This window comes from Capra hircus, chromosome 19 (assembly GCF_001704415.2).
Source record: "Capra hircus breed San Clemente chromosome 19, ASM170441v1, whole genome shotgun sequence".
Lineage (NCBI taxonomy): Eukaryota > Metazoa > Chordata > Mammalia > Artiodactyla > Bovidae > Capra > Capra hircus.
Window position 1 is genome coordinate 5,968,679 of NC_030826.1, and position 23,381 is coordinate 5,992,059.

The 23,381-nt window shown below is 39.0% G+C and overlaps 1 protein-coding gene across 1 annotated transcript in view; it reads left to right on the forward strand.

The window, feature by feature from the left end:
* LOC102182534 (phosphatidylcholine transfer protein) overlaps positions 1–23,381 on the forward strand; it is a 67,251-nt gene that overhangs the window by 2,983 nt on the left and 40,887 nt on the right. Inside the window, exons 2-3 of the mRNA XM_018063985.1 lie at positions 996–1,079; positions 17,187–17,248. Coding sequence (XP_017919474.1) covers positions 996–1,079; positions 17,187–17,248 — 146 coding nt within the window. The remainder of the gene's footprint in view (positions 1–995; positions 1,080–17,186; positions 17,249–23,381) is intronic.

Here is a 23,381-nt window from a genome sequence, read left to right on the forward strand (position 1 = left end):
TTAACATCACAATAATTCAAGTCTATGCCCCAACCACTAATGCCAAAGTAGCTATACTTGAACAGTGCTATGAACACCTCCAATACCTTCTAGAACTAACACCAAAAAAAAAAAAAAAAAAAAAAAAGCTGTCCTTTTCATCGTAGGGGATTAGAATACAAAAGTAGGAAGTCAAGAGACACCTGGAGCAACAGGCAGGTTTGGCCTGGGAGTACAGAATGAAGCAGGGCAAAAGCTAAAGAGTTTTGTCAAAATAACACAAGAGGTGATTTTATACATGGATAGACCCCTGCCCTCCTCTAAAGGAAAGTAACCTTGTAATAACCAACCAGCTCTTTTCCTGACATAATCTCTTTATTTCTGCTCTCTTCTGCTTACAAAAATCTCTCATTTATTCATCCCTTGAAGCTCCTTACTATCTCCTAAGAGAGATGCTGTCCAATTGAATTGATTTTTTAAAAACAATAATGGCTATCATTTATTGTGCAATTATTATGTGCTAAGAACTAAATTTATTGCATGCTTTATCTCATTAGTTCTTCCCCCTCCCCTGAATGTATTATTTTTTTTATTTTAAATTTATTTATTTCAATTGGAGGCTAATTAGTTTACAATATTGTGATGGTTTTTGGTATACACTGACATGCATCAGCCATGGGCGTACATGTGTCCCCCCTTCCTGAACCCCCCTCCCACCTCCGTCCCCATTCCATCCCTCTGGGTTGTCCCAGAGCACCAGCTTTGAATGCCCTGCTTCTTGCATCTAACTTGAACAGGTCATCTATTTTACATATGGTAATATACATGTTTCAGTGCTATTCTCTCAGATCATCCTGCCCTCGATTTTTACTTAAAGAAGCTCTTAAAAATTTTAATATGTCTTAGTTTACCTTTGAAACATTCTGGGATAAAAAGAGGGTACCAAAGAAGACCCCCTAGAAGGCCCCCAGAACAAAAGTAGGGGGAATATGATTTTTTTTCCTCTTAAAGTTTAGATGACCATAATGGGATTTGCTGGACCCTACTCACTCCAGAGCCTGCAGAAAGGATCCTCAGAAAACTGCCAGAAGCCAGCAAAGGTAAGAACTCTTTCCAAAGTCAATTCTCTCATCGCTGTCTCTATCAATAGTGCATGGCTAACAGAGGAGGCAAAATTTCACTTCTCCCTTCCTTTCTAAATTCAGACTGGTAGGCCGTAATCATTCTTAAGAATTAGATCTTTGAACTGTAAATTGGCTTCTGAGTACCTGAGGGTTGTGGATTCCTTCTTTCTCAAGCACAGCCATTGCGTTCCTGTTTGTCTGACTTCCGTCCTGGTAACTTGGCTTGGCAGCAACCACTTAAAAGATCTAAAAATTTTAGCTGGGGGGAAATGTGGGCTGCACTCCATGTGCAGCCCGTGATCTACCACTGCTGTCAGCTTTCAAGGGAGCTATCTGAGCCTTTCTTTCTTTCTTTTTGTTATCTTTGGTATAGCTCTGGAACTTAGAGTGGGGAGGGATAATGTCTTTTGAACCCTTTGGGACACTTCTTGCCTTATGGGCTTGTTCAGTATTTATGACCCAGGAGTATGTATTGTTTGTCCAGCAGAACATGATAAGATAGTCAAAGGATTTTTTTTTTTTAATTCTATGTTAGGAAATTGGCCAAATTGGAAGTTGACATTCAGAGCTTGTTTGGAAACAATTTCTTAAGGCCTTCTCTTCTAAACTAAAGTGAAACTATTGAGACAGAGGCAAAGAAAAATCCTGAAGCCTTTGTGGAAAAGCTTATTAAAACACTTCACAGACACACAGCTCTAAATCTAGAATATAGGACTTTTTAAAAAAGCAATATTTTGATTATTCTTTATTCTTGAGTAGAAATTTATTACTATCCCTTCAAATTATATCCTTTAAGTAGGTGTCAATGCATAGCCTTTAAAAAAATTTTTTTGCATTTATCCTTGACTATCACATTTTAAAATTTATTTTTAGTTGGAGGATAATTGCTTTACAATAGTGTGTTGGTTTTAGTCATAAATTAATATGAATCAGCCACAGGCATACATATGCTCCCTCCCTCTTGAACACCCCTCCCACCTCCCACCCCTTACATCTCTCTAGGTTGTCACCCTTTCCACCTCTCTATCTTGTCAGAGTACCAGGTTTAAGCTCCCTGTGTCATACAGCAAATTCCCACTGGCTATCTATTTTAAATATGGTAATGTATATGTTTCAACGCTATGTTTTCAATTCATCCCTCCTTCTCTTTCCCCCATGTGCCCACAAGTCTGTTCTCTATGTCTGCATCTCCATTGCTGACCTTCAAATAGTTTCATTAGTACCATCTTTCTGGATTCTATATATATCCATTAATATTCTATATTTGCTTTTCTCTTTCAGATTTACAGGCTTCCCTTGTGGCACATTCAAAAGCAGAGACATTACTTTGCCAACAAATGTCCGTCTAGTCAAGGCTATGGTTTTTCCAGTGATCATGTATGGATGTGAGAGTTGGACTGTGAGGAAAGCTGAGCGCCAAAGAATTGATGCTTTTGAACTGTGGTGTTGGAGAAGACTCTTGAGAGAGTCCCTTGGACTGCAAGGAGATCCAACCAGTCCATCCTAAAGGAGATCTGTCCTGGGTGTTCATTGGAAGGACTGATGTTGAAGCTGAAATTCCAATACTTTAGCCACCTCATGCGAAGAGTTGACTCACTGGAAAAGACTCTGATGCTGGGAAGGATTGGGGGCAGGAGGACAAGCAGACGACAGAGGATGAAATGGCTGGATGGCATCACCGACTCGATGGACATGAGTTTGAGTAAGCTCCGGGAGTTGGTGATGGACAGGGAGACCTGGTGTTCTGTGATTCATGGGGTCGCAAAGAGTCGGACACGACTGAGTGACTGAACTGAACTAAACTGAGCTTGTGGCTCAGCTGGTAAAGAATCCACCTGCAATGAGGGATACTTAGGTTGGGAAGATCCCCTGGAAAAGGGAAAGGCTACCCACACCAGTATTCTGGATTGGAGAATTCCATGGACTGTATAGTCTGTGGGGCTGCAAAGAGTTGGACACGACTGAGTGCCTTTCACTTTCATGTTCACTTTCTGACTAACTTCACTCTGTATTATAGGCTCTAGGATCATCCACCTCATTCAAATTGACTCATATATATTCCTTTTTAATGGCTGGGTATTATTCCATTGTATATATGCACCACAACTTCTTTATCCATTCATTAGTTGATGGACATCTAGGTTGTTTTCATGTCCTAGCTTTTCTAAATAGCGTTGCAATGAACATTGGGGAACATGTGTCTCTGTCAGTTATGATTGATTTCCACTTTAGTTAAAGATCTTTTTGTTGATGTAAAGAAGGGAATTAGGGTAACACAGTTGGATGGGTAGGGCGACCTCCATATCACTCAGATTGCCTCCAAGGATTAAATGGCAACCCACTCCAGTACTCTTGCCTGGAAAATTTCATGGACAGAGGAGCCTGGTAGGCTACAGTCCATGGGATCGCAAAGAATCAGACATGACTGAGCAACTTCACTACTTCACTACTTGTCTTATAAATCATGCCTTTATAAGAATAGAAATGAGGATCTAGAAATAATTCTAAGCCCTCTTATCCTTTCCACCAATCTCCAAATGTACTTTTTTTAATCTCAGAAGTCTTGCAGATATTGTAAAAGTTCTGGACTTAATGAACAACTGGTTCAACTTCCCTTCTTTCTTTGTGCCTTTGAGATGTAAATATTCTACATAATCTTCTTAAGGAAGCAAGGGGATTGTTGTCAGAAGGAGAGAAAAAAAAAAAAAAGACTACTTTTGAAATAAGGAGTTTAAAAAAAACTTAAGTCTATCACTTGAACATCCCTCCCACCTCCCTTCCCCTTCCACCCCTCTAGGTTTTTACTGAGCCCTGATTTGAGTTCCCTGAGTCATACAGCAAAGTCCCATTGACTATTTTACATATGGTAATGTATGTTTACATGTTACTCTTTCCATACATCCCACCCTCTCCTTCCTCTCCCACAGATATGTCCATAAATCTTTTCTCTATGTGTTTCTATTGCTGCTCTGTAAATAGACCCATCAGTACCATTGTTCTAGATGCCATGTATATGCGTTCCGTTCAGTGCAGTTCAGTCTCTCAGTCGTGTCCGACTATTTGAAACCCCATGAATTGCAGCACGCCAGGCCTCCCTGTCCATCACCAACTCCTGGAGTTTACTCAAACTCATGTCCATTGAGTCGGTGATGCCATCCAGCCATCTTATCCTCTGTTGTCCCCTTCTCCTCCTGTCCCCAATCCCTCCCAGCATCAGGGTCTTTTCCAATGAGTCAGCTCTTCACATAAGGTGGCCAAAGTATTGGAGTTTCAGCTTTAGCATCAGTCCTTCCAAAGAAATCCCAGGACTGGTCTCCTTAAGAGTGGACTGGTTGGATCTCCTTGCAGTCCAAGGGACTCTCAAGAGTCTTCTCCAACACCACAGTTCAAAAGCATCAATTCTTTGGCGCTCAGCTTTCTTGACAGTCCAACTCTCACATCCATACATGACCACTGGAAAAACCATAGCCTTGACTAGATGGACCTTTGTTGACAAAGTAATGTCTCTGCTCTTTAATATGCTATCTAGGTTGGTCATAACTTTCTTTCCAAGGAGAAAGTGTCTTTTAATTTCATGGCAGCATGCGCCGTCTGCATTGACTTAGTGTCAGTCCAGTTCAGTCCAGTTCAGTTGCTCAGTCGTGCCCGACTCTTTGTGACCCCATGAATCACAGCACACCAGGCCTCCCTGTCCATCACCAGCTCCCGGAGTTCACTCAGACTCACGTTCATCGAGTCCATGATGCCATCCAGCCATCTCATCCTCGGTCGTCCCCTTCTCCTCCTGCCCCCAATCCCTCCCAGCATCAGAGTCTTTTCCAATGAGTCAACTCTTCGCATGAGGTGGCCAAAGTACTGGAGCTTCAGCTTCAGCATAATTCCTTCCAAAGAAATTCTAGGGTTGATGTCCTTCAGAATGGACTGGTTGGGTCTCCTTGCAGTCCAAGGGACTCTCAAGAGTCTTCTCCAACACCACAGTTCAAAAGCATCAATTCTTCAGTGCTCAGCCTTCTTCACAGTCCAACTCTCACATCCATACAAGACCACTGGAAAAACCATAGCCTTGACTAGACGGACCTTAGTTGGCAAAGTAATGTCTCTGCTTTTCATTATACCATCTAGGTTGGTCATAACTTTTCTTCCAAGGAGTAAGTGTCTTTTAATGTCATGGCTGCAATCACCATCTGCAGTGATTTTGGAGCCCAAAAAAATAAAGTCTGACACTGTTTCCACAGTTTCCCCATCTATTTCTCATGAAGTGATGGGACCAGATGCCATGATCTTCAGTTCCTGAATGTTGAGCTTTAAGCCAACTTTTTCGCTCTCCTCTTTCTCTTTCATCAAGAGACTTTTTAGCTCCTCTTCACTTTCTGCCATTAAGGGTGGTGTCATCTGCCTATCTGAGGTTATTGATATTTCTCCCGGCAATCTTGATTCCAGCTTGTGTTTCTTCCAGTCCAGTGTTTCTCATGATGTACTCTGCATAGAAGTTAAATAAGCAGGGTGACAATATACAGCCTTGACCTACTCCTTTTTCTATTTGGAACCAGTCTGTTGTTCCACGTCCAATTCGAACTGTTGCTTCCTGACCTGCATACAGATGTCTCAAGAGGCAGGTCAGGTGTTCTGGTATTCCCATCTGTTTCAGAATTTTCCACAGTTTATTGTGATCCACACAGTTAAAGGCTTTGGCATAGTCAATAAAGCAGAAATAGATGTTTTTCTGGAACTCTCTTGCTTTTTCCATGATCCAATTTGATCTCTGGTTCCTCTGCCTTTTCAAAAACCAGCTTGAACTTCAGGGTGTTCACGGTTCACATATTGCTGAAGTCTGGCTTGGAGAATTTTGAGCATTACTTTACTAGCATGTGAGATGAGTGCAATTGTGCTGTAGTTTGAGCATTCTTTGGCATTGCCTTTCTTTGGGATTTGAATGAAAACTGACTTTTCCAGTCCTGTGGCCACTGCTGAGCTTTCCAAATGTGCTGGCATATTGAGTGCAGCACTTTCACAGCATCATCTTTCAGGATTTGAAACACCTTAACTCGAATTCCATCACCCCCACTAGCTTTGTTCATAGTGATGCTTTCTAAAGCCCACTTGACTTCACATTCCAAGATATCTGGCTCTTGATTAGTGATCACATCATCATGATTATCTAGGTCATGAAGATCTTTTTTGTACACTTCTTCTGTATATTCTTGCCACCTCTTCTTAATATCTTCTGCTTCTGTTAGGTACATACCATTTCTGTCCTTTATCAAGCCCATCTTCTCTTTCTCTTTTTTTTTCTCTTTTTTCCCTTACTTCCCTCTGTATAATAGTCTCTAGGTTCAGCCACCTCATTAGGACTGACTCAAATGTGTTCCTTTTTATAACTGCATAGTATTCTGTTGTATGTATATACCATAGTTTCTTTATTCATTCATCTGTCAATGGATATCTAGGTTGCTTCTAGGGGCCCCCAAGTGGGAAGAAATAGACTGCAGTGTCAGAAGTTTTTTCCTCTTTCTCTGTACAAAATTTAAAGGAGGTTTCTTTTAAAATTTGTGTTGTCATGACAATACCTGTTTCCACCTGAACTTAACTTTTCTCAAACCTTGAGCTAATGTTTTTCTTAAGTTGTGTTAATGATCTATGTATTTACCTTAGGCTCATTCCTGGCTATTGTAAATAGAGCTGCAATAAACATTGGAGGGATGTTCAAGTGGGAGGGGTCATGCATAAAGCTATGGCTGATTCATGTTGATATTTGGGAGAAACCAACATAATATTGTAAAGCAATTATTTTTCAATTAAAAATAAATAAATTAAAAAAATTATTGCCTGTGGTTGCTTCATGTGAAATGTCAAACTCTTTCTCAATGTTTGAACTTAACTGTTATTGAGAAATTAAAAAAAAAGTCCTTAATAAAATTACATTTGCTTATAAAGAAAAGAAAAATTGCTTACCATATGACAACATTTTTGTAAGTAAATTAAATATAAATAAGAGCTTCTGAGTAAACTCCTTAGGAATAATCACATTTTAGGAATGCCTAGTTAGAAATAATCTCTCAAACCAACAAGGACTTCCTATATGGTAGAGGGAACTATAGCCCATATCTTTCCATATAAGCTACTACGGAAGCATATGAATCAATTAGCTGTATACCTGAACTAGCACAACACTGTAAATCAACTCCACTTATATAGAAAAATTAATAAACAATCTCTCCAGATTTTAGGCCCTTGAAATTAAGAATTGTGATCAATTAAGTTAAATGATGGAAGTTCATTAAATGGGTCATTTCCAAATAAGACAAATACCAAAACATTAATTACTGAACACTAGCTTCCTTTTGCAAAAAAAATTAAAGGTATTTAGGGTTATTTAAAAATGTTTGGTGCCACACTGAGATGTTTTCTATGATAAAGCACATATTTAAAAAAAATATTACTGGTTTTATGTTTGCCAATCTACAGAATGCTAATGCAAAAAGTCCATAATTGCTTATTTCTTAGTTTTCACTTATAATTAAGGTTTACAGAATTGAGGATTTGAATTTAAATATGAAATTAAAGTTGCTAGAAGTAATAACGGAAACATTTCAGCATACAATAGAAAAGTAGGATGTGTGTTTTCAGTAAAAAAAAAGAAAGATAGAAGTGGAACTGTATTATGTTAAAAAAAGAGAAAGAAAGTAATTTTGTCTTAGAGCTGGTTGTCCAGATTGGAAAAAATAAAAAAAAGACAAACTAATGTGGATACAGAAATTTATGGAAGATTTGAGAGAAACAACCCTGAGATCAGAGTTTTGTGCATGGAAATGATTGGCTTAGAATAAATTTAATTGAGTAAATTTTAAAAGTAAATTTGTATAGAAGCAGAATTTGTTTTTTTCTCTGCTGAGGACAGTTTTCTTAAACTACTGATCTCCTACCTTTAACCAGGAATCTGTTATAACTTCCTTATTTTGACTTTGAAATCTTCAGTTGTCATTTTAGTGAAATGAATAAACACTGATTCACGGTGAACTATGATCCTGTTTTGATATTTTTGATGAAAAATTTCCCAGATCAAATTCTATTGTAGTTCTTTGACCTCTAGCCAAATTTTGCTTACTTCAAAGGACCATTGAAACATCCCAAAGAGAGATATAAACTAACTAGGTTTATTTGGTATGTTAAATTACATGGGAAGTATTGTCAACTAAGTAAAAAATCTTCTTAGGCTACATTGTGTGAATAAATGTTATTAATCTAGAAACTACATGGAATTTCTAAGAATCTGGTTTGTCTTGGTAAAATGTTATCAGTCATAATTTAAGTCATTATTTTAAAATGTTATATGTCACAGCTGTAACCAAATTTGTCTGTCAGTTGTGTAGTGAGCAGGTCTTTAACCATGCCTTCTTAAAACTGGTAACAAAAAGGGTTCTTTATATAGCACTGTGTGAAATAGTGAATATGGTTATAAATTTATGGTTTCTATCTAAAGTATTACTAACTTTCAATCTTTCTTTTCCAGATAAGTCTGGAAAAGACTCTCTTCCTCAAACTAATTATGAGTTACAACATCTTGGTGAATTATAACTTTTAAGCAGAATTGAAACATTTATCTTTTCTCTTTCCTTGATCCCTCCAGAGACTGGAAACTCTGGTTTCCAGAAACTTTTAAAATCAACCAGGTTAGGAAAGCAACCTCCTAACATGTTCAGGAATCTCAAAGTATATGAGGCCCTTGAAAAGGGAGAGATTGACTCAAATCTGTAGTTAACACAGGTGAAATCTGTGACAAGACTTTGGCATGACTTTCCTGGCTTTAGGAGGCCTTTTAAAAATTCAGTCTGAATTTCCATATAAAAGGTTTTAGCAAAACCTATTTCAAAAGGCCTGTATGATCACATGTGTATAAGTCATCAGGCCAAGTTTATTGAAACCAGAGTTATTTTGCAAACAAACTAGTCTTGTTTTGGTAGAAATGAGGGTAATTTAAGGGAGAAAAAGATTATGTTTATGTGGAGAGTAAATTCAAGTTGTGTTAATAGAAGTCTTTATTTACCAAGAATCACTTCCCACATAGCTCTGCTGTTACACTGTTGTAACTTTTAGTTGAATTATTAAAGGACACTCTAGTTTGTTTCTGAAGTGCCGTTCATTAGTATGTCTTTGAATGAAGATCAGATGCCCCATGACCTGCAACCAGGGGATTATTCATGCTGGAAAAGGCATGATTTAAAGGACCATCTCCAACCTGTGTGTGTGTGTGAAGCTGCTCAGTCGTGTCCGACTCTTTGCTACCCCATGGACTGTAGCCTACCAGGCTCCTCTGTCCATGGGATTTTCCAAGCAATAGTACTGGAGTGGATTGCCATTTCCTTCTCCAGGGGATCTTCCCGACCCAGGGATCAAACTCAGGTCTCCCGCATTGTAGACAGACGCTTTATTGTCTAAGCCACCAGGGAAGATGGAAGGATTCTTATCAGGTACTCTGCACTAGCTCATGCATATTTCATCTGAAGGAAATTGATGCTTTGATTACTGCTTTCACTTAGAGAGGGACCTTACAATGTACTGGACTATACTCAGGCTACCGATCTTAAAATCAATTTTCACACAGATGGCAAACTACCAGACAGGGTGGTAGGAAGAAGTAGACAGGTGATCTAAGTTGCCAAAGCAGGCCTGCAGACTGATTACTTTGATAATTGCTTGTACTTGCTTATGAAATGAATGTATTTCATGATCTTATGTACAGATAAATTTAGTTGAATTATTGAGTTTATGGCCAATTGCTTATTTCCAGTACTTCTAGATTAACTTGAGTGGATTTCTCCACTCAAGGCTCTAAATGGATGACCCTTAGGAAATTATTCTAGAAGGAAGAATCTATAGTTCTTTTGACATTGATATTACTGGATGAGATGCTCTCATTTGGCCAATCAATCATAGATAGCTGCTCTGATCATTGTCATAAACATACAAGATCTTCCCCCTTCTGTTGGAAACAGTTAAACAATAGTAAGTGTGACCTGCTTAATAGTATGAAGAAATGTGACTGGGTGCTTTATGAACAATGCCAAGATATCATTTCCTTCAAAGATAAGGATTGGTACTGAATACATTAAGTCAGATGAGTTGTGGATATACTGGGTAGCACCTAATGGAAGTTCTTATCTTGAATTCTTACTTATAACCTTACAAATACTACTAACTCTATTACTTATATTCTGCCTATTTTGTACTCTGATAAAATAATGATTAGATGACTTGAAGCAGTTGGCAAGACATATAGTTCTATGTAAGATAAATAATAGTAATAGTGTAACTTTAAATATGGGAAGAAGCAACCAGGGGGAGTTGTTTTCTGGACCATGACACACTAGTAAGACAGGTGGTCCTGAGACTTGGCAGTGGTCGATAGGGCCTAGTCCAGCAATAGCACCCTGAGAGGCCTAAGAATGAAATCTTGGCCTGACCTAGGAACAAGCAATCCTAGCACTCTGACAAAATAATCGTGAAATGCCTCCTAGGCTATGGTCCAACTTGTGACCATGAGAAGGTACTGCCAACTAAAACTTGGCACTTGCAACCTGTCACTGCAAGTAAGCTATCAGTAGCCACTGCAGTTGGTGACCTTCGGCACAGCCTGAAAGGAGCTCAGGGTGGAGGTCAGGAATAAGGCACTCTTTTTTACTGAGAAATTCTGGCAGAACAGGCCTTCAGATATCCAGATATTTTCAGAGGAAGATTTCATCAGACCAATTTCTTTCATCTTCTCCTATCTAGACAATCACTGGAGTCTTTAATAGACACATCTGATCCTCATGACGAATAGCAACATTTTTGTGACTGACAGGAACCTTCTGCCAACGTGTGTGCTTGATTGCATGTATCCTCCTTCACTAAAATCACAGACATACTGACCTCCGCTTCCACAAGCTCTTCAGAGCAGTTCCTCAGAGTGATTTGAATAACTTTCTCCAGGGCAATAGTCCTCATTTTTCCCCACAGAAAACTTAACTCACAACTCTCATGCTCTGTATTTTTTTGTCAACACCTTCAGACTAAAAATGTTAAATAAAATGTTCTCATTTTTGATAAGCAACTGTACCACCATCTCTGATAGCCTACGTAATTTAAGGCAGTCATTGCTCTAAGGTCTCTTGAAGGTTGGGCCGAAAACAACTCCAAAGTTTTCTGCATCCCTAAGATTCCCCTTTCAATGGAGGATCATTTTGAAAAGGAGTATGACATAAAGGAGTATGATAATGTAAGTCATGGTGTGTAGCATTGTGCTCTATCACTAAAAGAAAAGCAAGATTCACCATAAAGCTTTGTGTCCACTTGTCAAATAAAGCTAGTTTTAGTTTAACTTAATTAAATAAGCATATTTTTAGATTTTTCAGCATTAAATACTTTTATTCTACCTGTGTCTGCTGAGAGTCATATAACTTCATATTATCTCTATCGCAGAATCTGTAGCAAGAAAGATAGCAAGCTGGACTTCCCTGGTGGTCCAGTGTTTCAGAATCCTCCTGACAACGCAGGGGCCATGGGTTTTATCCCTGTTCCAGGAAGATTCGCCATGCCTCTGTGCAACTGGGCATGTGCACCACAGCTGCTGAAGCCTGTGTGCTCTAGAGTTCATGCCCTGCAACAAAAGCATGTGCGCTTAGTAGCTCAGTCAGGTCCGACTCACGGAGACACTTTGTAGCCCACCAAGCTCCTCTATCCATGGCATTTTACTTGTAAGAAACCTGGAGTGGGTTGCCATTTCTTCCTCCAGGGGATCTTCCAGACTGAACTCAAATCTTCTGTGTCTGCTGTGTTGCAGGTCGGTTCTTTATCCACTGAGCCATAAGGGAAACCCATCGCAAGATAAGCCACAGCAATAAGAAGCCCGCATGAACTGCAAATGAAGTGTAAACCCACTCACCACAACTAGAGAAGGCCTGTGCAGCAAGGAGTGCCACAATCTTTTTGGGACTTCCCAGTCTACATAATTGTGTGAGTCAAATCCCTGTGATAAAGTTGAATTTGGATGAACATTAGTCAAAACACAGAGAATTTCCTTTAAAATTTGAGAAAGTAAAAGAACTAGATTCAGTCAAAGCACAGAAGTAAGTAATAATAGTGAAGGTTTACTTACCTCTTTCAAAATGCCAAGCACACTCTGAACATTTCACTCATTAGAATGTTTCATCCTAACACATCTGTAGGTATAAAGACTGTAATAGAGCAGGGAACTTTATCTTGTGCCCAGCTATACACTCCATATATAGAACACACACAATTTTCAGCTCTCTGATGAATGAATGAATGAATCAAAAGTGGAACAACACCCTAAAGCCCTAGGATCTCCATCTGACCTTATGGCAGAAAGATGGATATAAAAATTAAAACTTTATCTCATGTTCCACTTATTTCTTAATAAAAGAGTGAGCTCTTAGAACAATGAACTTTTAGAACTTTTAACAAATAGATTTTTTTTGCATTTTAGTTATTTTTTGCTTAGTTTTATTGATTAAAAATTTAAAAATGATTCTGCATTCTGTTTGAATACCTTTGGAGGATGTATAATGACTATTTAGAAGTTGACACGTTCGAAGTTATCATTGGTGTGAATAGGGGAGGAGAGAGGCAAAACACTTCAAGAAAAGAAGAGTTTTTCATTTTCAGGTCAGAATGCTGGCAGTTAAGAAAATCTGATTCTCTCAGGGACAGGTGTGGAGGTTGGTGGGGTGGGGAGCAGTTATTAAACCCATTTTCTCCTACGTATTTTACTTAATTCCTCTCTAGTGGTTCATAAACTGAGAAGAAGCCAGTGAAAACCAAGCAGGCCAAAAATGGTACTTAGAGCTCAGAGAAGGATACACAGCAACTTTTCTTCTATGAAAGCTTATGAGGGACCAGATCTGTTTCTAAGTGGTCATGGTTTCTGCTTACCAATGAACTTGGAGTTTCATTTTTCCAGGGACAGTGAATAAACTCTTTCTTAGGAGCCTAATTTCAGGCTGGTGTTGAATAATTGCTGGATTGCTGAAAGCATCCAAATAGGAGCTCCTGTTTGCTTCCAGCTACTTCAGGCTCTTGTAAACAGCATTTGCTTTCCATCACAAGCTAGGAAATGTGCCTGTGCAGCCAAGGTGCTGGGTCCCTGGAGAGGGTGGGCAAGGAGGCTGTTTTCTCATGTCTCATTTGGTTTATAACATGCTGGTAGGGTTGAATAATCACTAAAGCTCCATGTCTTCCCATCCAATTATATTCCACTAATTTATGAAACATCCAGAAATCTGCTGGAGGACTAGGAGATCAACAAGATGTTTCCTGATGCAAAGTCAGAGCACTCGCATCTCATGAGAGGGGAGGACTGATGGGCACACACACCTCCTGACATCACTGGGTGAGGCCTGCAGATTTTCTAAGTAGAGAAGCTTGGCCAGGGAAGAGTTCAGCTGGCAGATCTGAGCTGGGATTAACTCATCCAGATAACTAGGAAGAAGGACTCAGCAATTTAAGCCTGTTTATTCTCCAGGAGGAGTTAGACCCTGCATTCCCTGAATATCCCAGGGCTCTAGGAGAATCTCCACCACAGCTCCCTGGGTACAGTCAGGATCACGTTCACCATATTCCACCCCCAACACTTCTTGTCTGAGCTGGACCTAGCGACCTGCTTATAAAGAGCAGACCATGCTAGAATTGGTGTAAAGAAGAGCAACAGTGATGGAATGTCATCCAGAGATTAGACTATGAAAAACTGTGATGTCCTTCTTGCTCATTTTCTCTCTCTGGAGCTTCTTGCTTCCTCTGATGAAGCAAGTCGTCATTTGGGAGCTGCTGTCTGGAGAGGCTGAGTGTGGTCTTTTGACTGGCAGCCAGTCAGAAGCTGAGACCCTCTGCCCAACAGGCTGGGGGGAACTGAGTCTTTCCAGTAGTCTTCTGAATGAGACTGAAGAGAATCCATCTCTGTGCTGTCTGGCTTTGCAAGGACTGCAGTCCCAGAGGACCCCTGCCTGCAGCCTTGAGAGACGCTGAGCCAGACACCAGGACCAGCTCAACCACACCCAGGCTCCAGACACACTGAAACTCTGAGATAAGAAATGTTGTTTATAGTCAATAAACTCTGGCTACTCAGTGATAGGCAACTCACTACAGTCAGGTCTCTGCTCAAGTGTCTCCCTGTTTATAGAAGTCTCTTGCCTCCTGAACCAAGAAGGCCAGGAAAACGGATCCCCCATTATCCTCTATATCCTTGCTCATCTTCCTTTTTCCTTATGGAAAATTATTGCTGCTTACTTTTATATTACATATTTATTGATTAGCTGGCTTCCCTGCTAGAATGAAAATCCAATGAACACCATTTCTGTCATTTTCTTGGTAAATAAGATGAATATATATCTGCCCCAATGCTGCTTAGATATGTTCATCAAATACTTATTCCAGGGCTGGTATATACCAGGTCCAGTGATTACAGATTCCCTGGTATCTAGGTCAGTAAATTTCTAAATAGATATAGATAGACTGGTAGATATCTCCATCGGCCTTAGTTTTGCTCTCAGAAATAATAAAGAACGTATCAATTCTGTTCCACAAACCCAGTTCTAATTGTTCTGTTAACTCTACTTTTGTGGGTATAATATCTGGTTATTAAATGTATTTTGTATGCTGTAGAGTTTTTTGGAGTTTAAGCATGGGAATTTTACTTTAGTATATTTTAAATTTTAATTGAAGTTTGGTTGATTTTTAATGTGTTAGTTTCAAGTGTGCAACAAAGTGAATCAGTTATACACACACACACTCTTTTTTAGATTCTTTTCCCATAGAGGCCACTACAAGAATACTGAGTAGCATTCTCTGTGCTATATGGTAGGTCCTTGTTAGTTATGTAATTTTTATATAGGAGGGTGTATGTATCAGTCTCAGTCTTCTAATTTATCCATCCCCCATAGATGTAGAAAATAAATTTATGTCACATTGTAGACTTTTGATGGATGTTTGATGTTTCCTCCTTTGGTGTTCACCTTGCCATTGAGATTCCATTTCAACTCTCTGCTTCCTTAGAGGAGGTGTGGGAGCTACTGCTGAGGCTCGCTTTCTCCTGGCTTCCACTGGGAAGGAGGGGGGCAGGCTCATGTGCCATTAACCAGACCCCCAGGAACCATCTCCTGCATCACCAGACTGATGAACCTGTGTGTCTGCCTGAAGCTCCCACAGTCACTCCTCTTATCTCAAGACAGAGTCCTCTACCCCTGTTGTATGTGTGTGCACTGTCAGTGGTGGTTATTTTGACCTGGCTACTTTCCTACTCTCATAAGATACACCAAGATAGACAACCTCTGAACATGGATCATCTATGTTGCTCCATTTTTACAACTGAGTTCTTTAAAGAGTCCTGACCTTGAGCTTTCTCTGCAAGCTTCCATCCATTTGCTGTCTGTTTCTGGACCACAAAGGATAACAATTCTTATGTTGAAATATTTCTGTCTATAGTGATGTCTGTATAAAATATAAAATATGACTATATTTATATTTTACATATACATATGTATATGTACATGTAGTCAACTTAGCTCCCATCTTGAAACTATTATCTTTACCTCGCTTTCCATTGGCCCTTCAAGTATTTGAAGATCTTTAGCACATCATCCCATATTCTCATTTCCTTTGTCTAAAATTATCATTTCTCTAATGACTTTAATCTCCAATAATTTTGTTATGTTTTATTACCAAAACTCCCTCCTCTATTCTGGTAGATATGTTAGAGTTCATTCAATAGCACTATAAGGCTGCCGGTGTGAGAGGAACAGGGTACAGTGGGACTATTCTTCCTTGTACTCTATTTTTCTGTTAGTGCTAAGTCTGATTTATTTTTTTTAACCATATATTTATACAACCAGCTCATAATAATCAACTTAGTAATGGAGTGTGCTACTCCTTGTCCATATTTTAAATATTAAACTCTGCCAAGCAATGGCACACTCCTCTACTTCAGAATTAAAGACTTCACACTAGTCTCTACTGAGTTTTACCATGTTAGTTTTAACCTCTCACACCCTTTTGAAGAATGTCAGTCTATGCAGAAAGACTTCATTTCAGTTCAGTTCAGTTGCTCATTTGTGTCTGACTCTTTGTGACCCCATGGACTGCAACATGCCAGGCCTTCCTGTCCATCAGCAACTCCCAGAGTTTACTCAAACTCATGTCCATTGAGCCGGTGTTGCCATCCAACCACCTCATCCTCCTTCATCCCATTCTCTCACCTTCAATCTTTCCCAGCATCAGGGTCTTTTCAAATGAATCAACTCTTCGCATCAGGTGTTAATTCCTGTTTTAACTTAACTGTCAATCTTCTGATATATTGATCCCTGGTGAACTGCTATTTCTTCAATCTATATGACATTTTTTCCTCTCATTAACATCAGAAGGCATACTATATTAGCTTTTTTAGACGTAAAGCCCATTTTTTACTCACTGGGATTATGTCACCCATTTATTCAATAAAGATGTATCAAGGGTCAACTCTGTGCCAAGAGCCAAGCTGGACATTGAATACACAGAGATCAACAAACAAACATAATTCTTGACCTCATGAAACTTAAGCTTATTATTCACATTTTTAGAACTGTTTATTAGACAATACTATAATTTCTAAGTTTTTATATTCAGAATTTTATGTTTTTTAAAGTACCAATCTTGATAATGCAAAAACAGTGCAATGCTAACTGTAGAGTTTCTGTGGTGGATAGTTGGGTTGTTCACTGTATATTTCTTTCTTTTTGTTTAGTCCCTCAGTCATGTCTGACTCTGTAACTCCTTGAACTGCCGCCTGCCAGGCTCCTCTGTCCATGGGATTTCCCAGACAAGAATCCCAGCGTGGCTTCCCATCTCCTTATCCAGAGGCGCTTCCTGACCCCGTGGGTCAAATCTATGTCTCTTGCACTGGCAGAAGGATTCTTTATTGCTGAGCCACCAAGGAAGCCCCATATTTCTTTCTGCTTTTATATATATTTGAAATTTTTCATAATAAAGTTTTGGGTAAATTTTACTTGTCTTTCACCAGCCACGGAATTGTGCATATCTCTTTTTTAAACTCCTTAGATAGCTTTACTTGCTTTTTATGAACTTCAGGATGCTACAGCCTCTGTCTCCCAGAATTCCTGGTAAAATTATTACATAACATAAAGAACACTCAAAGTAAAGATGGACTATGACTCAAAGTAGGAGCCTAGCATGAACTGGCTCTGTGCCCCTTGACAAATCACTTAATGTCTCTGAGCCTCGATTTTCTGCATCCCTAAAATGGGATAATATTAACACTCTAAGCTGTTTAAAAAATAAATAAAATTATGTACATAATCACTTACCATATTTAAAATGCATCTACCACACTTCTGCTACTTTCTGAACTTATACACCAGGCACATAACCATCATTTCCTTCTTTACAAATCTGAATTAAGCAGTTAATATCCCTTCAAGCTTTCTTCTTCCTTTACCCTTTGAAAAATAAAATTCTTACTAACTCATATCTTTAATGTGTTGTTAGATGATTTGGTTCACAAATTTGGTGTCAGAAAAGGTAAATTTTTCTATCACCTTCAGTTCAGTTCAGTCACTCAGTCATGGCTGACTCTTTGCGACCCCTTGGACTGCAGCATGCCAGGCTTCCCTGTCCATCACCAACTCCCAGAATTTATGCAAACTCATGTACATTGAGTCAGTGATGCCATCCAACCATCTCATCCTCTGTCAATCCCTTCTCCTGCCTCCAATCTTATACTTACCTACTACACTTTAAGCTGCTGCATTTCATTTCTTTAGGTATGCTCTGTAATTTGTTTAATCACTTTCGTGTTGTGGGCTTTCAGGTGGTTTTCTCTGCTTTAAATATTTCTGCAATAATTCTCTTGTGTGTATACCCACAGACAAGAGGAGAAGTACACGTGAGACAGTGAAGGACAGGGAAGCATGGCATACTGTAAGTCATGGGCTTGCAGAGTTGGACATGACCTAGCGATTGAATAACAACAATATGTGTTTGTGTGTGTGTGTGTCTGTGTATGTGAATGTGTGTGTGTGTGTGTATATATATATACATATATATATATATATATGAGTCTTCATTAAAGATTTTTCTATCAATTCCTAAAAGTAGGATTTCTTCTGTCACAGGTAATATGCCTTTTAAACTGTGAACAAAACTGACAAAAATACAGAGAATGTGAAAAGTTTTAATGGAAGGGCAAAAAAAATTCTCAGTTGAGGAAAGCCACATAAATAAGGGTACCAAGAAGCATAATTTGTATTCTTTTATTTCTTCCAAGAAGTCAGCATCTTGACCCTTTGTGTGAGCTTGAATGACAAATTCCAGCTCCTGCCAAGTGACCTCAAACTTTTTGTCAGTCTCTCTTTATCTTCCTCCTGTTCGTTCTGTGATTAAGTCCCCAGAGGATAAACAACCTTCTAGGAATCTCATCCCTAGAGCCTTGAAAACCAGTGTTTGCTGCCCTTTGGTTTTTAATCTCAATAACTCCTCACCATACACATACTCTTCACTGTGCTGCACACACTTTCCAGATGAAACCCAAGGTGTGATTCAACTGTAGTCAAAGAAAAGGAATTCTGCACAATCTTACACATAGACATACACTAACAATCCACTTCCCATCAGGAACTGAAACTTAAATTGAGTGATCATGACATGAGGTCTTTAAAGAGCTATCCTTTGCCTTCAGTTTTATTAAAGACACAGATGTGTAGTCACACTTAATGGTGTTTACTTGGAAGCATGTGATGTTTACCCTTGCAAATGTGTTATGCATCCCTCAAGATAGAGTGAACAAAGTGAAGTTGCTCAGTCGTGTCCGACTCTTTGCCACCCTGTGGACTGTAGCCCACCAGGCTCCTCAATCCATGGGGTTCTCCAGGCAAGAATACTGGAGTGGGTTGCCATTTCCTTCTGCAGGAGATCTTCCTGACCCAGGGATCGAACCCAGGTCTCCCACATTGCAGGCAAATGCTTTAACCTCTGAGCCATCAGGGTGAACAAAAGGGCATTGTAATTTCATGTAGTCCGACTGCTTGCTTTAATTTAGGTTTGGGCTCAAATGAGAAAAATCTCTGATTATCAGTCATCTTGGACTTATTCACAGATGTTGAGCTCTATTCACAAATGATTTATGTCTTTGCATAAAAGAGAGTGGGGACTTTGTATGTGTTGCTCAAAGAACCATCAACTGCCTCTCCTGAGGAATTTGTATAAGATCAATATTTAGCAATGTGAGCCAAGAATTGTGCCATCCTGCTCGAGAGCCAAATACTTCATTTTCTGTCTCTCTGCCCCTGAGAGGAGCACAGCAGACTGAAATGTCAGCACAAAGGCTACTTAAAGTTCTCACTCAGTTTCTGCTGCTTTAGATACAATGCGAGGTTTTGGCTGAACTGCAGATTTCTGTCATGGATGCTGCTCATGACTAACACATAGTATATATATATATAGATATAGATATAGATAGATATTTATCATATATATATAATGTATTTGTAAAATAAATGAGCAAAGAGAAATAAGCAAACATTGTTGTCACAAACTCTTTACAAAGAAAAAAAGAGGATAGCCTTGAATGTATTATTTTAAGATATATTAACTGGACACCCACAAACATTTTTGCCTTGAATGAGGATACAGTTGTTACTTGGAATGATCTTCTAGTCATGTATGTAAATAATTAAGAACATAATAATGAAAAGCCCCATATTCTATATTAAAGGTTAAAAAGAATTTCTTGAAGATTCAGAGCAAGAATCAACATTCTGTTTAGAGAAATTTAGGAAAGATTAAGAATCTATAGGAGTTCAACAGGCTTGTGATGAATGAGGAAGGGAATTTTAGTAAAAGTAAGGACATAAACAAAAGAAACATAAAAGAAACGTAAAAGACTTTCAGATTGTAGAAATAGAATGTGTTGCCATGAACAATTAGAGGACTTGTGTCAGTAAGAACAAGTTAGTCTGAACTTTTCCATTAGAATTGGATTGTATAAAGCCTTATATACTCCACTAGTGAGCTGTCACCTTCTTTTGTAAGCAAGAGATCCTCATAGACTTTTAAACATGGAAGTGACATGATCAGATTTCCTGTAGTGATGCATCTTTCGTGCAAGGGGTCAAGCACATTCTTGTGAGTACCGTGTAGTTAAAGCATGGACTCTTAAGCAGGGCATGTACAAAGAGCAAGAGAACAGCCATCTTGAGTACCTGGGCATACGCACTACCACTACATACCCTGCAGGACTTTTATAATCAATGTCCACCTCTTTTTCTTGATATCTCTGGAGTCAGCTGTGTTGAGGTGCACTATAAGAAAACCCCAAAAATGCAATAGAGACTCCTGGAGCTAAGACAATCAAGAATAAGCCAGGTATTGACTTATGTCAATATTTCATGAAAGTCTGGTGGAGAACAACAACAGCATCTTGCTGTAGACTCAGCAATCAGAGTCATGTCACAGTGAGGCCACCACTGTCACCCAACCTGCAAAGAGGTTTCCCTCCACCCAGACAGGGAGTGAAATGTAAGATGCTTAACAGGTACAATACAGGGGGAGACCATGGGCTTTGAGCAAATACAAGGAGCAACAGCATTCTGAGGAAACACCACCCTTGCCTCTGGTTTCTCTCGGCCTGCAGAACCATACTGCCGTCTACACTGAGTCCCCACAGCCAGGGCCAGATGCTGGGACAGTCTATACTATCTACACACCATCTGGTGGAGGAGGACAGAGAGGAGAGGACAAATGGGATTCCACTTGTTTATCAAGTCTAGCACTCTCTCTATGGAATGCTGCTTTGAGAAGGGCTTCAGAACTTCATCTGGACTCAGCAGGAAAGTCCAGTAATAAGGAAACTAACTTGTCATTAGTGTAAGTAGGGAAAAGAAGGCATAAGCTGAGCATTTGCCATTCTTAAGCTATCAAGATTTTGGCAAAGTCTACATGAGAAATCATAAAACATAAATAACAACAATCTTAGTTTGTAAGTGAGAGGTGAAGGGAGCATATTTAAAGATTTTATATTATACACACTAAATACATAAAATTACTATTAAATATTTTATGTAATCTCTATATACTAAATGCATTTAGAGGACTTCATGAATCATATGAGTTTTAAGATATGAACCTGGGGAAAGCAATGGTCATTAATTGACACATTTTTAACTGGAATTTTTTTATTTTTCAGAAACTAACACCTGTGGCATTAATAAGTCTTTTGTCAATAGTGTGTTAAGAAAGATTATACAATCAGTTGAGACTGGTAAGGAGGTGAAACGGAAGATAATATCAGTATTGGGCATAAGTTCTAGAAGCAAAGAGGGTATCCAGAGAGGGTTGCCATTTCCTTCTCCGGAGGATCTTCCTGACCCAGAGATCAAACTCAAGTTTCCTGTGTCTCCTGCATTGCAGTTGGATTCTTTACCAGCTGAATCATCAGCAGTAAATAAAACAGACAAAATTCCTTGCCCTCCTGGAGTTCACTTTGCAATAGATAAAGAAAACAGAAAAACATCATCATTTGGGAGATATAATATTAAATTATTTGTTCCTAAAAGTCAGTTGCTGAGTTGGTCTCCGATATGCAGCTTAATTCCCTGTCAGACTTTTAAGCCTAGTACTACAAATATTTAGTCTATTTTGCTGAAAAATTTTAACATTGACCTCCACTGTTATCTTGGATAGAATACATTGTCTTTACCATTAAAATAATATCTTGTGCTCAAAGTTGCATCTTCTGAGAAGGAAAAACAAATAGATGCATCTTTTAAAATGTTTTCCCCCAAATAACTGAAAAATAGAGCTTGGGAAATGCTTACATTAATATGGAGGTAAAATTTCCTTCATGATCATTTCTTTCCATCTCTTTATCTTCTCATCATCAGATTTTTTTTTATGCATGAGAAAGTAAAATTTGAAAATTAAGATACAAAATAGAATCTCATGAAAGAAATAACCAGGAGCCTTGTATTTTTACTTCAAGGCAAAAAGCTATTTCCTGGTCTCCTCTTTCTTCTACTTCTGCATGTCAATGTCATATACAAATTCCTTATGGTAGGAAGAGTCATTTTTAGTGGATTCTAGTCCCTTCAGTTATCGACAGAGCACCTTATGGTACTCACTGTGGACAGGTTAACAGGTATTATAGCTTTTTCAGTGCTACCTTAGCCCCAGCCTTGCTTTCACTGCTTCTGAGTTCCCACCTGGTCACAGCTGCTTCTGCTGATGCTCCCCAGGTACAGGGTCAGCTTCTTACCTTTTCCTGATGAAGATGAATAATGTATCACCACTCCCATTCCAGGTTGGTATTATATTACCCTTGACCCGAAATTCATGACCCTAGATGACTGAGGAACTCCTACACTGCTTGCCGCTAATTTGTTTTGAGGTGTACTAGCAAGATTGGTTACTAGGAGGACTTGTGTACATTTGCGTTGCAGTTCACTTCTACCTTTTTCCCCTACATGCACCCAGTCTGCAATCTAGAGGTGCAGTTCTGATGCCCTCTCCTTTTCCAAACGAGATTACACCTCTAGTTTACTAGTTAAGATTCTTGCTGTAGTTATCTAATTACTACTCTGGATATTCTTGCTGTGAACAAGACCTTGGAGATTGTGTCCACCTGGCTTGTTAGATTGGTCAGTCTAATTCTTGTTCCACTCTCCAGATGCAATTCACTGTGAAAGCCATTTTGAAATTAAAGATGAAGACAGATACAGCCCTAGCAAAACTGGGCATGACCTGACTTCTAATGCCTCTGGAGTTGTCCCTTGTCTCACATCTGTGTTCATTTCAAGCTAACAACTGCTCCATCCCCAGCTGATAATACTGTAGATATCAGTAAAAAGTGTCCAAGTTCCAAATCTCAAGTGGGGATAATCTATAATAGGACTTACCTCATGGTAGTGACAGATGCTTTTGGTGTCAACATTTATTACTGTTAAATATTCTTTAGATCACTTTGTCCCTGATCATAGAAATAGACAGATCTGGATTTTATATTTATCCCAGCTTCCTGAAGAAGGTCAAGGCATTGAAAACAGGAGTGACTTCTCTGGGGCTAATTCAAGACCCCATTAGTCTTCCTCTGGGAACTTCCTGGGAACCACAACTCTAGATTCTTTGGTGCATCCATAATATGGGATAGATTTCATATAATCACTAGTCCTTTTAATGTTTCCAGTTTTTTTCTTTCATCCCTGTTCTAATGGTTCCTTGAAAAAAAAAAACAAAAAACTTTGG